At 37.8% G+C, this 14,813-nt stretch overlaps 1 protein-coding gene across 1 annotated transcript in view; it reads right to left on the bottom strand.

The window, feature by feature from the left end:
- The window catches only part of skp2 (S-phase kinase-associated protein 2, E3 ubiquitin protein ligase), a 116,679-nt gene that overhangs the window by 8,559 nt on the left and 93,307 nt on the right, over positions 1-14,813 (bottom strand). Inside the window, 1 exon segment of the mRNA XM_036528715.1 lies at positions 67-157. Coding sequence (XP_036384608.1) covers positions 67-157 — 91 coding nt within the window.

The raw sequence follows: 14,813 nt of genomic DNA, 5'->3' as shown, positions 1-14,813 counted from the left end.
CCGATGGTTCAAAATGTTAAATTGTTGAGAGGAGCAGTTAAATATATAATATAAAGAAAGGTGCACCCCGCGATAACTCCCGCCTTGTACAGCGCGCTAGTGAACTGCGTCCAGTCAAAAGTGCGCTGGGTGCAAGACTGAAGGAAGCGCTTCCCACCTCCGACCGGGAGCGCGCACAAACTTTCACACTAAAAGTGCTGTTTCAGCGGTGTTAAACTACTGTGAATCCATGGTGGTGTTGTCAACAGTTAAGCATAGAGCTACAAAATATTGTGCGTCACCTTCAAAAGTGTATAACAAAGTTCTAATCAATTAACTAGCAAATTTGGTTTACTTTTAAACATTACATGCGACTAAAGGACTACAGGAAGCTGCTCTCCCCTCCTGTTGGTATACATTTTCCTCAATAAAAGTCCTAGTCGGCACGTTTCAGCGGTATTAAATGACTGTTAATCGAATGATTGCATTCCGTTTTAGTGAAATATAGAGCTACAAACATTTCGTTATAGTGCATCAGCTTCATAGCATAGCATAACTCTAGCTAATTAACACATTTTGGTTACTTTTAAACATTATACATGCGAAATTGTCGCATAGTGAGGGGGGTGAAGTTAATGAAGCTTAACTCTTTGCAATGTAGGTGGAGACAGGTTAAAACACTAATCTGTGATCAACGGCTTCAGGAGAAAAAACAGACATGAGTTCGTGTATATATAAATAGCCGTAGGCCTTCATCGTTGGTTAATGTTTTTATCACGTTACAAATTGAATGTACAGTGCACCACTTCATCTTCCAAGAGAAACATTTTATCGTGTTAACTGGCAATTAGTACAGCTGCTTATGTAACGGGTGGTATCTTGCGTTGTGTTTTTTAATATGATGTTACGTGGGTCGGCGAGCGAGCGAGTTTCGAACCGAGGTTCTTACTGCTCACTGCCAACCCCTTAAAGTCAGCGTCGTTGCCAGTTGAACTAAAGGCAAATTGCCGTTAGCCTGTCGGCAACAACGCTACTTAACCAGGTCTCAAGGGGAGTGACGTAGCCGCTGCAACCACTCGGCTACCTGCTACCCGCTACCTAAGGCTTTACGCAGGACTCACACGAGCTAATCACTTCAGCTCTGCTACACTTAGCCATATATTAACTTAACTGCCTGGTAAAAACAGCTTGCTAGCTTGCTGTAATACACAGCTAGATAGCTAATTAGTTAGCTATCAAACTGCCGAGCAAAATATTAGTTATCTCGTTAAATCATCAAACCGCTGAGCAATGCACTGATGCACTTGTTGGCTATCGTTACCATCTAGTTAAGTCATAAGGAGCTTGCTATAATAACTAACAAGTCAACTAGCCAGTACCGACTCCACTGCGGTTTTGCTGTGTCACTTCTGAGAAAAATAGCAATTGGCTATGTGCTTCTGTATGGGAGGACTAATTGTCTGGCTTTAGTGCTTCTGTGTGAGTGCGGAGTTTGCCAGAGTGAAACAAGCAAAACGTAAAACTGGAAATTGCAAGAGCAGGGTTGCATGGGGAATATTAACAAAAAAAAAAAAGATTCAAAATTATAAGTGCATTTTGCGTGTGTGTGTTTTGACAAAAAAAAACCACGTGGAAAGTGAGGGAACAATATATATATTTTTTTCTATTTGGAATTCCTATGGCTTTCCGACTCTTCTCCAAAATTAGAATGCCCAATTACTGGTACATGTCAGTCGCTGGTTCCTTCAGTCGCAGCTCGAGTTGCTGCAACCCCTATACTGTCAAGGCGGGAGGGCATGGCCGAAGACGTGCTCTCCGGTGAAACGTGAAAACAAGAAACACATCAGCTTCTTTACACACTGCAGCTCCCATGCTAAGGTCGCACAAAGCTTGAGTCGGAGGAGGACACAACATGTACAGCTTGAAACAGGGAGAACAACAGGCGGCTGTGCAATGGAGCAGGTCCCTGGCGGACTTACAGTCTCCTATATCTCTTGGCGGAAAGAAGCCGATTTTGTTTCGCTGCTGGACTTTGCTGGACTCATCTGTTGATGAAACGGTTGGGATCGAACTTGGGCAGTTGACCAACCTTGACCAACCTTGGCAATTATTCTGAACTAAATCTGATTCATTGGTGGGACACTGCTGTTGTACCCTTGGACAAAGTACTGAGCCTCAGTACTTTGCACCAGTATACGTGGATAATATATAAAAATGGTCAGCTATGCATGTCACTCTTGATAAGATATCCTAAGCAACTGTATTTTTCAGATCTTATATTTTTTGCAATGTTTTGTCGATAATATCCTTAGCAAAATTTTAGCTACCTTCGGACAGTTATTTGTACATTTGTGTTATTTGTGAAATTGTTTCACATGTACATTGTTGTATCATGCTCACTCCACAATACACAGTTATCTCCAAAAGTAGATGGACAGTGACACATTTTTGTTGTTTTGGCTCTGTAGTCCTGCAGTTTGGATATGAAATGATCTAGTGAATATGGTGTGAAAGTGCAGACTGTCACTATTAATTTGAATCTATTTTTATCCAAATTAAGTCAGCAGGTTTTGTACATGTTTGTATCAAGTCCAAGTCCAGGTCCAGTGGTTCTGTATATAATACAGAAAGAGAGTGAACACATGTCTCTTCATAGGCTTTTTAAACTGATTTGTGAGCCCAATCCTAGTGCCACCACTGATCTACCAACCCCAAGGACACAGATTTATTTATTGATTGAATGCTTTAAAATTTCAACAAATGCCACTGTATTGCCACTTTAAATGTGACACCTGCGCATAAATGGTTGGTCCATAGTTGAACAACTAATAATTTAGCCATTTGACCAAATGACACATTAAAACAAGTCCTCAGACTGACATATGGGCCCAGCCAGTTTCCTTCAGTTTTCTTTTGATTTTGTTGTTTCTTCCAAAGTTTTGTGGTTTGGCTAGATCTGGTGTTTGGGGAGGCCATGGAAGATGTTTGGCTTAATTCCGGTGTCTACAAAATCACTCTTGAATCCATTTGGCAGTGTGTATAGGGGTGTTATCATCTTGTAATATGGCAACATCCTTCAGAAAAAATGTTTGCGCCATAGAGTACCTGGTTGCCTAAATGGTTTCATGTCCCTTGAGTGCAATTCTACCATGACTAGAAATAATCAGAGCCATTGAGTTCCAACGGGATGGCTGTCCATGCCATAACAGATCCACCACCATGGTTATCAGATGGGAACAGGCAATTTGGGTTGAAGGCTTGCTTTGGCTTTCTCCAAACATGTACCTGTCCAGATGTAAAAAAAAGAGTAAAAGATGGCTCATTACACCATACTGTTTTCCAGGTTTTGTGCTCATTACAGCAAGTCATGTGTTGTTACAAATGGCCTACCATAGATAATCAGCTTTGTGAAGTTCATGACATACAGTTTTTGTTGAGAGTGGGTGATGAGGGTGTAGATTCATTTCTGTGGTAATTTTTGTGGCCATGTGCAACTATCCCTTTAAGTGTCTATCTGTGTTGGTGAACTTTTACTTGTGACCACCGTTCCTCTTTCCTGGTGCAGTTTTGCTTGCATAGTGTATGCCGTTATGATTTTTGACATTGTTCCCCTTGACGCATTAAATAATTTTGCCATTTATGTGTCTGATGCACCTGCAATTCAGACACCAACTATTTGACCTCTTTCAAAATCTGTTAGATCTGTCATGCTGCTTTAGAAACTCATATATTAAAGTGTTGATTTTAAAATGTCTTTTAAAGCAGAAACATGCTAGTAATTACCGTTGACATTAATATGAAACACGTGTAGACTCCCTTTTAATTGTAATGTAGCTACTAATACTTCTTTTATCAGTTGGTGTCTCCATTATGTTGTATATTCATTGTGTGTCTGTAAGTCATGGTTATGAAGCAAATCAGCAGGATCTTTCAGGGAGTAGGATGTGCTCATAGAAGGGTTTGATGTCCTTCACCTTACATAAAGCATTGTAGGCCTTGTTGGCATCCACAATATCTCCCCAAACAATCATGTGCCATGATGTGGAGTCTGAGGTGATTTGACTAAGCATGATTTGGTGGTAATGATTTGTTGAGAGTTTTTTTTGAAGAGGGAAGGTCAGGTGGAAAGTTTGACCATACACTTCCTAAATGCACTGATGATGATGCAACAAGCACCTATTGGTGGACACTGGGAACATTCTTTACACTGAAAATTTTCTTACTCATTAAGGCAAAAGAAATCTTCATTTTGCATCATTTTGCTAAGAATACACTTAGCTTGTCTGTCTAAACTATACTTCAGTAGGTAATAGTTTCATATTTGAAATACTTTCAATATAACATCATTTCCTCATTTAAGAAAGATATGCAATTTTCACTTGCATTTCTCAGATTACTTAGATGGATTTCATGTAAGGCTTGCAGATTTCATTTATTCTGTGCTTATCACCTTTTGTCCAAAGCCTTTTGCAAGGAGGTGGTCTTGCTATAGATGTCACCACAGAGCTCCTCATATGAGGAAAATGATAGCCAGGAGAACATGAGTAATGGAACGATTTACTTGCAGGTGATGTCAGTTTTTCATAAATGTGCATGCAGATCTACAAGGGTAATTCTTTGGAGAGTGGTGAGAAGATAAGGGACAAGTTTTGTGTTTGTTGTGTTGACATATTTTGTAATTACATAGTCATGTTTTAGTGCTTTTTTGAACATAGCTGCATTGCCCTTGATCAGCAGCAATTGTGTAAACTATTTAAGCTAGTTATTTGGATGTAGGTTTTGACATGTTGGAATGCAATTCAAATAAACAGGTTACTGTAAAAGTCAGACATGGTCATGTATATTGTTTACATACATGTTATAGATAGATATAATGACAAAGTTCTCTATTTGTCATAATGCCCAAGGGTGGATTCTGCTTGATTAGGGAAAGAAACATTAACTAGAGAGATAGGTTTGCCTCCAGCTGCATTATGGTGAAGGAAAACCGCTATGTTGCTCAAATTGACGAAGTAGAAATGTTTTACAATCATGTTCAATTCCTAAAAGTATGCTCATACAGATTGGAGTTATTCTTTGCTGTAATGTACATTAACATAATCTTTGCTTGATACTGATCAAAGTCTTCAATATTTGGACAGAGCAAAGTCTTGCGATCAATGGCACAGACAAGGGTCTGTTTTGCAGTTGCATTTTGGCAGTTTCGCTCAACAAGTATCCTTACCAAGTACAATATCTATTTCAGTGTCCACACTGAGATTTGAACCCCCTGGTCAAAGGTGTCAAGCCTAATTACAGGTGGCATTATATTTGTTGAAGCATGACTTGTATTGGGAGCCTTTTTAGCGGATGTCCCATGGATGTACTGTGCCCCCTTTTCCACCAGGGGGAGACAAACGACTTAAAATCAGGTGCAGCCATGGATTCCTCTCTGAATTGAGGCCTCTGTATGAAAAACATGTTTTAGAGAGGATAAGCTTACTGCAATAAACTCAGTTCCCAACCTGTCTGACATAGTTGTCACTATTTCAAAACACTGCAGATGGGATACTTTGTTCTGGCTTTTGGTCGCGCTAAACTGTTTCTCTAAATGTAAATCCTAATCTTCTAAAAATCCTTTACTGGGCTCAGCTTGGAGACTATTCCATTACTGTCCTTTTTTAAAGTGCTGGATTTCCTTCTACTTTATGTGTTTACACTCAGTGTGTTAACATACTAGTAACCCATTATTTTCCAGCTCCCTGTTAAGATGTTTTAAGTTTTTTTTTTTTTTTTACTGTTGCCTTCAGTTGAATTTTATTATTTATTACCTACTGTAAAGCACTATGTCATGGTCTGACTATAAATGGTGATATATAAAATAAATGCTGATTAATTGATGGAGTGGTTGCAAAACATTTTCAATCTTCTGTATTATATATGGTTGTCATTTTCTGAAGCAGGCAAAGACAAAAGATGAAAAAAACATTGTGCTGCTGATTTGGTATGGTATGTGTTGTATACAGTACAATACTTCATTATATGTTTCAGGGTTGAGGTTTCCATGTAAGTGTGGGAAATTCTGCAAAACAATTACGAGTTTTTAAGTTTAACTGGAAGTTAGTCACAAATACCCTTTGGGACCTAAATATTTTTTTAAAATGGCAAAAGTTGGGCTTCCTACAATCTACTTAAGAGTACTTTTAAGTCTTGGAAACGATTGACTATTGTGAATATCCATGTAAAATTAGTCACTTGCCTGAAAGGAAAGTATTTTTATTAGTATTACAATGGTTCACCACTGAGAAGGTATTGGTTAGATTGGGCAGGTAAACAGTTTGTAACAGAACGAGTTTGAGAATAAAATCACCAGTCTTAAATTAAAAGTTATGGTAACACTGCTTTGCTATATGGGACTGTCCCCATTTCAATGTAACTGTAGCACTGACTACATTGAAGACCCATCTCAGTCAAATATGTTATTCATATTATTCTCGATTTTCAAGTCTACTTTTATAGCAGAGACAAATATTTTTCATACTTCCAGTTAAAATAAATATTGAGAATATCAAGTCCACCATCATTAATTCAAATAGAGTGTAGAACTGCACTCATGTAAAATAAGATGAAAGACAAGAATGTCCCTATGCATTTGTAAAAAGCCCATCAGACATGGGAAAACACCAGCCCACTTTTTGTTGCATTCAAAGCTAATATAATTATGGTAAAATCTGCAGCACTCCTTTGCAAATCCTTTGCCACTTCCATTGGGAGTGAGACATGTTTTAAAAAGCTGCTTATGAACTGCTTTATGTGAAAAAAGCCATTTGTAGCTGTCTCATATTTCAACATTTATAAAACATACAGTAGAGAGGTAGCACAAATTTTCTTTGTATCACCGTGTCAAGTAATTTCCCTAGACATTTGGAACATAAATGCAGTTTTCAGCATTCAAACCAGTATATAAAAAGCCCATCTGCATAAATTGTGTAATGCTCTCACTTTTTTACTTCATCTGAGCTTGCAGGCACCCGGTGAGTCACAGAGTGTCTGGGCAAACACACACGTGCACCGGCTATCGAAAACGGACGACCTGCCAAATGATAGCCTTTTTCATGAACATGTCTGTGTTAGCTGGAAATAATACTGGCATGCAGCAAATATTTCCAACACTAAGTCCAACACTACTGTATCCTCAACACTTTTTTCTCACGAAGCAAAAATACGTATCCAGGACGAATACTGACAACACTATTCAATATATGTATTTTATATAATATTCAATATCTATGTTTATAATTAGAATATATATTTTTGTACCCACTATAAATGAAATATATAAAGCGAACAGAAGGAATCTCTAAAGTAAAAGGTCTCTCACTACAAAGATAACATGGCTCAGCATAAACCGTCATCACTGCCACAGAGATCCTCTCAAACTGATTCCGAGGGCCTAACCATGCCGTTTCTTTTCACGCAATTTCCCTTAATCCCACCTATAAAACCCAATAACCCAATGAAACACCCTCATTATTCCTACCCAAAGCTTTCCCCCAACCAATTAAACACATCAAAGTTGACAAGACAAACACAGTAAGAGGAGGAGGGGTGGGTCTGACACACACACACACACACACACACACGCACACACACACACACACAGGCGTTTTCCATGAAAATGTTTAATGAGTAGTAAATGGCTTCATCAGATCAATACCTGCAGTTAGATGATAGGGATACCGGGACATATTAATGCTCCATTTCTGTACTACATGTTGGAGGTGGTATAGATGCCGCATCACTCATACACCTGTAGCATGTGGCAAGGGGTGAACATGCCATGAGACCACAAGAACCACAAGGCCTCCATATCCAAATACTAATACTAACCTTATTTTCCTATTTTTGTTATTGTTTGGTGTGTTGAAATATAATAACCATTTATGGTTATAGCATTTGTACTATTTTTGTCACTGGTGTCCATAATGCACTATGTACAACCATTGCAGACATTGAATATGCATACAAATGATTGTACTATTGATTTATTTTATATAACAAAGACATGACATGAAACAGAGACTGCAGAAGCAATGTAAAAATTGATGGCAAAAACACATATTGATGACATGCTTTATGGCTGAAAAGATGACGTACACTGGTCTGCAAAAGAAGGGACTCTTAAAGACAGCTAATTTCCATTGACACATTCGGGCATTTCATACATTCAGATGACGACATTCTCTTCCGATGGAAAGATGAAAAATGCAGCGCCAATGATTTAGCAGTGGGTTGTGTTGCTTTGCAGTAGTGCTCTTTTAGTTTCACAAGCAGAGTGTTTTACAGAACAGAATCCAACTTCAAAATTATACGGGTTTGAGGAACCCTATATAAAATGATAAGAACAAATTAAAATGAAGTAAAAAAAAAAATCAAAACATTTGAGCCAATGAAAAAGAAAGATGAATAAAACATAAAAACAAGGATCTGGAACTAAAAACTAAATAAAACCACAGATATAAATTCAATAAGAATAAATTAAAGATGTGATAACCATAGGTGTGACAATAGTTTTAATGTTATAGCTATTTTCTGAGCGTGTGAGTAACTTGCTGCTTTAGTTCAATGAATTTTATTAGACCCCCCCCCCCCATCCCCTCCCACCCCATTAGTGGCCATGAGCTTGGTTGACAACTTGCTCACATCCTGCAGTGCCTTGTGCAAATGTGCCATACAGTGTATGAAATGGTGTAACGTGATGTGACCACCACAGCCATTTTCTCAATATTGCTTGTCTCTTATAATATAATATAATTTTGTTTGTACCTTTTCCCCCATGTTTACAGCTAGTTTGGCTTTAGAAGAGAAAATGATTTTTTAACTTTGTTCACATTTAGCTGGCACTGTTTTGCTGTGTTGTCCTATTGTTAGCTGAGGCTGTTGACATTAACTGTTCTATTTGGTGATTTTTTGAGGTGTCTGTATAATGAAGGAGGTGGATTCAATGCTGAGTTTCTAATATTAGAAACTAGTTTTGGATGACATTTATGCCAGAAAGAAGGTAACTTATTTTAATTTTATTTTTGAACAAACAATGCTGTATCAATAGAAACATTTCTTAATAGGCAACAATTATCCCGAGAGAGCAGCAATGGTATTAAAGTTTCTAAAACATCATTTTAATTGTAATTCCAGTTTTTTTGTAATTAGCTACTTCAGTGATTGAATTGAGTGACGTGAGGTAACTGTAATGGCCTCTATGAAAGTTACACTGTAAATGAGTTAATGGACCATTTAGTAAAAAGTCTCAAGTGCAGATGGAGCACCACAGTTTGGCTTTCAAACAGACTGTGTCATTGGCTGTAACTGGGAGTCCACAACACGAACTTTTTTTCTAATTTTGTGGCAGTCGAAAGTATTGTACCCAAAGTGAATTATGAAGTCTATTAAAAAAATGAGAGTAACATCAATTGAGATTTTTGTTATCAAGAAAGAATTAAAATGTTTTCTTAATAAATTTTATTTCATTATTTATAATACTCAATTGTAAGTACTTAAGTGAGGCAGTGTTAGTACTCAAGTACAGCACAACACAAATCTTAAAATATTTCAGGCATTTAACACATCTTATATGATAAATGTCAGATAATGAATTCAATGATTGGATTCTTGTCCAATTTTCTTTTCCACCTCTGAGCTTGATCAGAAGTTCAGGGTGCTTGTAATTGAATGATACAGATTCAGTTAGGTTTTAACCCGGAAATATACATTCTGAGCACAAATTGATGCACATTCCAATGTTGTGGATGTATGTTAAATTTGTCTTAGTTAAAATGGCAAATGTGTGAATATGATGATGATGAAGAATGAAGAGAAGTCAAAGAGGGACATGCTGGTGTGACACTGTGGTTGAGCACATGCATGGATAGAAATTAGAATAATTATAATAATAATGCCTTAACTTTAAACTGCAAATGCACAACTTTAAACATGAAAAATAAAATAAATCATAAAATGATTTAACAAAAATAAGCTTTGAAAGTCAAGATTAAATAGTATAGTATAGTAAATAAAAACATCCCTTTTATATTTAAAGACACTTTGAGGTCAAGTCAGAATGAATGGTTTCTGTTTGGGATTATGGTTCATAATATAAGCAGAATTTTTAGAAAAATGTATCTTTTATCTTTCAGTGTTTTGTATTACACATCTTTCCTCCCTGTGATATAAATTTTACCAGGGAACATTTCCTACAGATACACTACAAATTATAAAAATATAAACTAACACCCAGTGTTACTGGAATCATAATCTGGGGATGATGTTTATGAGATTTGTCATTATCTGTTTCTACTTTAAAGTCCATACTGACCAACTGACAGATAGATAGATGGATAGATAGACGTGTGTGTTATTGTAAGTAGAAATGATTTGTTGTAATTAAATATACGACATTCATAAATGCAAAGAAAAGACACAGAGAGGTAAATAACACAGAGAGAATAACTTATGTAAATCCTACTTCATGTCTAAATTTTCATTTTCTGACCTTGAGAAGTAATATAACATAGATCATTCCCCTCTCTAGTCAAAGCCATAAAATGCTTTCCTTTGTTGGCTGAATGTCTGCAAAGCCTTTTGTTAATTTTTTGGACATAAGGAAAACCATCATGTATAAATTATAGCTTCTAATTAAAACATTGTTATAACCTATACTTGACCCTGGATGAATCACAAAAGCTTCCCTCGACTCCTTTGTGTCTTGCTCTCTGACTTGTCCAGTGTCAAGTGTTGTGTATCTTTTAAGGGCATTTTACCGCCACTTTGGCATAGGTGACGTTAAGTAACCGGAGCAGGAGAGCCAGCAAAAAATAATTAGTCCCAAATGAGTTTTCCACTCACAGAAATCACCCACAATGCCCTGGCCACCGGGGGCCCCAGGAGTCGCCCAGTCATCCATGAAGCGACCTCTCGAGAAACATCAGAAGCCAGTGTTTTTCAGATCTTTGTTGTTCGTTTTGGAAAGGTAGGACTGAGCTGGGTTTCAAATAAAGCTAAAACAAAAAAGGAGTTCTGCTCCAGCCGGAGATTATATTGGAAAGGTTAGTTTATTGGCTATTTTTACTTTCTTTCTTTCATAAAAGTCATATATGCTCAAGTGTGCCTTATCAAGTGACAAGTGTACAAAGACAGAGAAAATGCAGAGAGACAGCTAATCCTTCCCTGCGCTCAAAAACTGCAATGCCTGTTATAGCCACAAAGTGGCAGCAGCACAGGACAGATCATTCAAGGTGCAGCATCTGTGGTTTGAGCTGTGCTTGTATTCCTCTCTTCACTAGCATGTTAATTAACACAATTAAACAGATAAATACTGCTTCGCTAATGAGTGCATTTCAGAGAATTAGGCAGGCTTTGTTAGTGGCAGCATTGCACCAACAGCGTGCCATCAGATTTGCAGTGATACAGACTGGCAGATTCATTCTCACTCAACACTCTCATCTCAATGCTGTCTGACCCCGCACTTTGGGTGGGATCACATCATGGCTGTAGGCCTGCCAGGTTGATGGACGAGGTTCAAACCCAAATAAGGCAAACCAAACAACTGGGAATATACAGGAAGCCCAAATCAATTAAAGCAAGTGGGTACTTACCCCTAAATTACCATGATAAAAAAAAATGAAATAGGTTACGCACGGGCAGTGTATGAAGAAATATGGACATAAACAACCAGAGTGATGATGACCACTTTCTTGTCCTTCAATCTTTCACTGGTCCTCGGTTGTTGGGAATGTTCTGGTGTCCGATGTCGGAGGTACGCCAGCCTGAGCTTGGCAGAATCTCACCTATCATCTGAGAGAACCCTCATTATCAGCTAGAGCTCAGAGGTAACACCCAGGCGATTTGAGTCACTCCTCTTCCTCTGAAAGAATTCAAGAAAGGGGTGGGGGTGTGTAGGGGAGAAAAAAAAACTGTTACATTTAATAATTGATGTGCTGCTTTTCAATCAATTTTACCACCGTGTGAGGCTAATTAAGGCTTCCATTTGATTCCCCGGGGTAATTTACTGCCTGAACTCAGAAAAAAAGTTTATTCCCTTTTTTTCTCCTCACAATTCAGGGGAATTCTCTATTTCAGGAAGCAGTGATGGCAAAGCGTTTTGTCCCCTCGTCTCCTGAGGCAAAGATCAATGCAATTAATACGCCGGCTTTACTGGCTGCTAATTATTAAAGGACTAAAAAGAGATTATTTTACACCAGACTAATTTAAAGTTTATAGATGATTGTTTTAATTAATTAAATAAGAAAGCACACTTTAAGCAGGACTAATGGCATTTGCATATAAAGGTAATAATTAGCCACTACCATGGCTCGCACCTCGTTCGTATACAGGTAGAAGCAGATTATTAATAAGTGCTGCTTTACAACAGAGAAAATTTTCTTTGAGTATTTAATAGTAAAATTAATAACTAAAGAGCTCAATTCAGGGCAGGGGGGAGTTGCCTATCGTTAAATATACCAAGCCATTTCTTCCAACTGGAAAAAACTAGCCATGTCTAATTTTATAAAATAATTTCTTCTAAAGTATTTTTTGTTGTTGAAACATGAAAAATAACTATTTTTTCTGGTGTTGTAGTGCTAGTTGAGTCCCAGTATTCAGCATACTGTAGTATTCCCAGAATGACAAAGGTACAAAATGTAAAAACATACTATTTTTATTAATTGGGACAGGTGATGTTGGGGTGTCATTAATGAGTGTCAGGTTTATGTCTGGTGACCATACTGCCACACAATGGTATGTTTAGTGTATGACTATTGCAAACCTATTTTATACACACATTTGAACTAACATCTCCATTTGGCCCCAATGTGCCTTCAATACAGCCCTCATCTAGGGCATAGCCTCCATTGAGATTAGCCAATCGGTTTATCAGTAGTGTTGTTAATAATCACTTTGGTATTTCAAAATAATAAAGAATATTCTGCTTTATATTCTCATTTTATTTTTTCGGCAGGAGGGAAAAAACAATCCACAGATCTCAGATATGTTCCCAGCAGGTTGACATGATATATTGCCTCATTACATTATACATTACAAGTGAAAAATGCTTACATTTCGTGAATTTTTGACATCAGAGCATCAGGCTTAGCCCGAAAGCATCACATGTTCATCCATGTAATGTACTGTAATGTAAAGTAATGTTGGGGTCTGACCTTTGTAATTAGCTAACTAAGATGGGAATCCACAGCAGTGGAACATAATCAGCATAATTATCCTGGGGTTCAGTGCCTTTACAACACCCACAGTTCCTTGTCCTTGTGCTCATCCCTCCCTTCTAAGCAGCTTGTCAGGTGCCTATAAGTTGCTAAATTGTTGTCAGTGAGAAATGCTCCTGTCCACCACTTGGCATTTGCTGTACTGCACTGAACTGTGGGTCTTGTAGTGTGAAAAAAATAACCTTTGGAGGATTACATTTGTTTCAATAATTTTGCATGAGTGTTGAGGGTGCCTCAATGTAATAAGTGTAATACACAATACATTGCTGATTATAAACAAATAGGAGGTGGGTGGGAAAAATAAAAAGCTTAAAACACAAGCTTGAACTTCGCTGCTCCCAATAACACTCCACCGACGACATGAAAGAGAGCCATGTGCTATTCCATTAAGCATCGCTGTAGTATGTTTTGTGTTTGTTAAATTTTTGCTTGCAGGGGGAAAAAAAGACAACAAAAGCTTTATTTTTTCCTGCTGGTAAATGGGAGAGGAAGCGCGCAGAGGATAAATAAGACATGAAAGGAAGAACGGTGTGGCCAGAGAGGTGGCGGTGAGGGTGGGAGTCTGAATGAGTCTGCCGTGGTCCCAGGTGTTGGAGGACCCTCCCATTACACTGGCAGCCATCAGGAAAGGGGCTTCTATCAGCCCCGCACTGCCTTCTCTGCTTTGATGAAAACGGCCCTTTGTCCAAATGAGTTATTAAACAACGTGCGGAATATTCCTCGCACAAGGAAAGGCTGCTTCTCCTTCCATCCACTTTGAATGCGCTTGTTTTCCCCGTATTTTTTCAGACATATCAACAAATTGACAGTCCTTTGTCCCAGAAGAATGTACATTATGGTCACATACATACATGGTTATGTTCCCCATCCAAATATCATTGGATCAAACAATTGTATCATTGTATCAATGTCAATCAAACATTGCAAATCTGTATAGTTGAGTGTTCAGTAAATTTACAAATAACTGAAATGATAAAAATTATTTACAGACAAAGAGTAATTAATTAATAGGAGTGCTAATATATGAGACAACCCTAAATACCTTAAAGTTTCGTTTTGGGACTGATGTGTTGGTGTTGTGCATGGTAAGTAATTACTACTGCAAAAGAAAAAAAATTGTGGATATACACATTGTCGTAAGTGAAAATCTCTTGCTAGGTCTTTCATTACATAATGACAGGGATGGGAATTTAGTTTTTTTTCTTTTGGATGGGGGTTGACATTTTCATATTTCAAACTCACAAATGTATGCACTATTATAAACTGCTATGACAGCCAACAGTGAAAGAAAAGAGGGTTCTACAATCCGTCCTCTATATTCTAAGTCCATTTTGATTTTGCTTCTACTGCACTACAACTAAAGTCATCTCCAGGTGAACACAATCAAATTCAGATATCTGCAATTATAAAAGCAGAGCCGTAGAGAATCTATAGAAAGCAGTACCTTACTTCAAGTAGCACTCCTACTTCAAAGTGAAGTGTGGTACTGGCACTGGGCTGATAAATGAAAAACAAAAAGGCTTTTGAGGTGAAGTACAGTGTCAAACGCAGAGTGGCATGGACACCGGGAATATGTGCATC

This window comes from Megalops cyprinoides, chromosome 5, assembly GCF_013368585.1.
Source record: "Megalops cyprinoides isolate fMegCyp1 chromosome 5, fMegCyp1.pri, whole genome shotgun sequence".
In the NCBI taxonomy this organism is placed as follows: domain Eukaryota; kingdom Metazoa; phylum Chordata; class Actinopteri; order Elopiformes; family Megalopidae; genus Megalops; species Megalops cyprinoides.
Note: the sequence above shows the minus strand (reverse complement) of the source record. Positions and strands in the feature narration are given on the sequence as shown.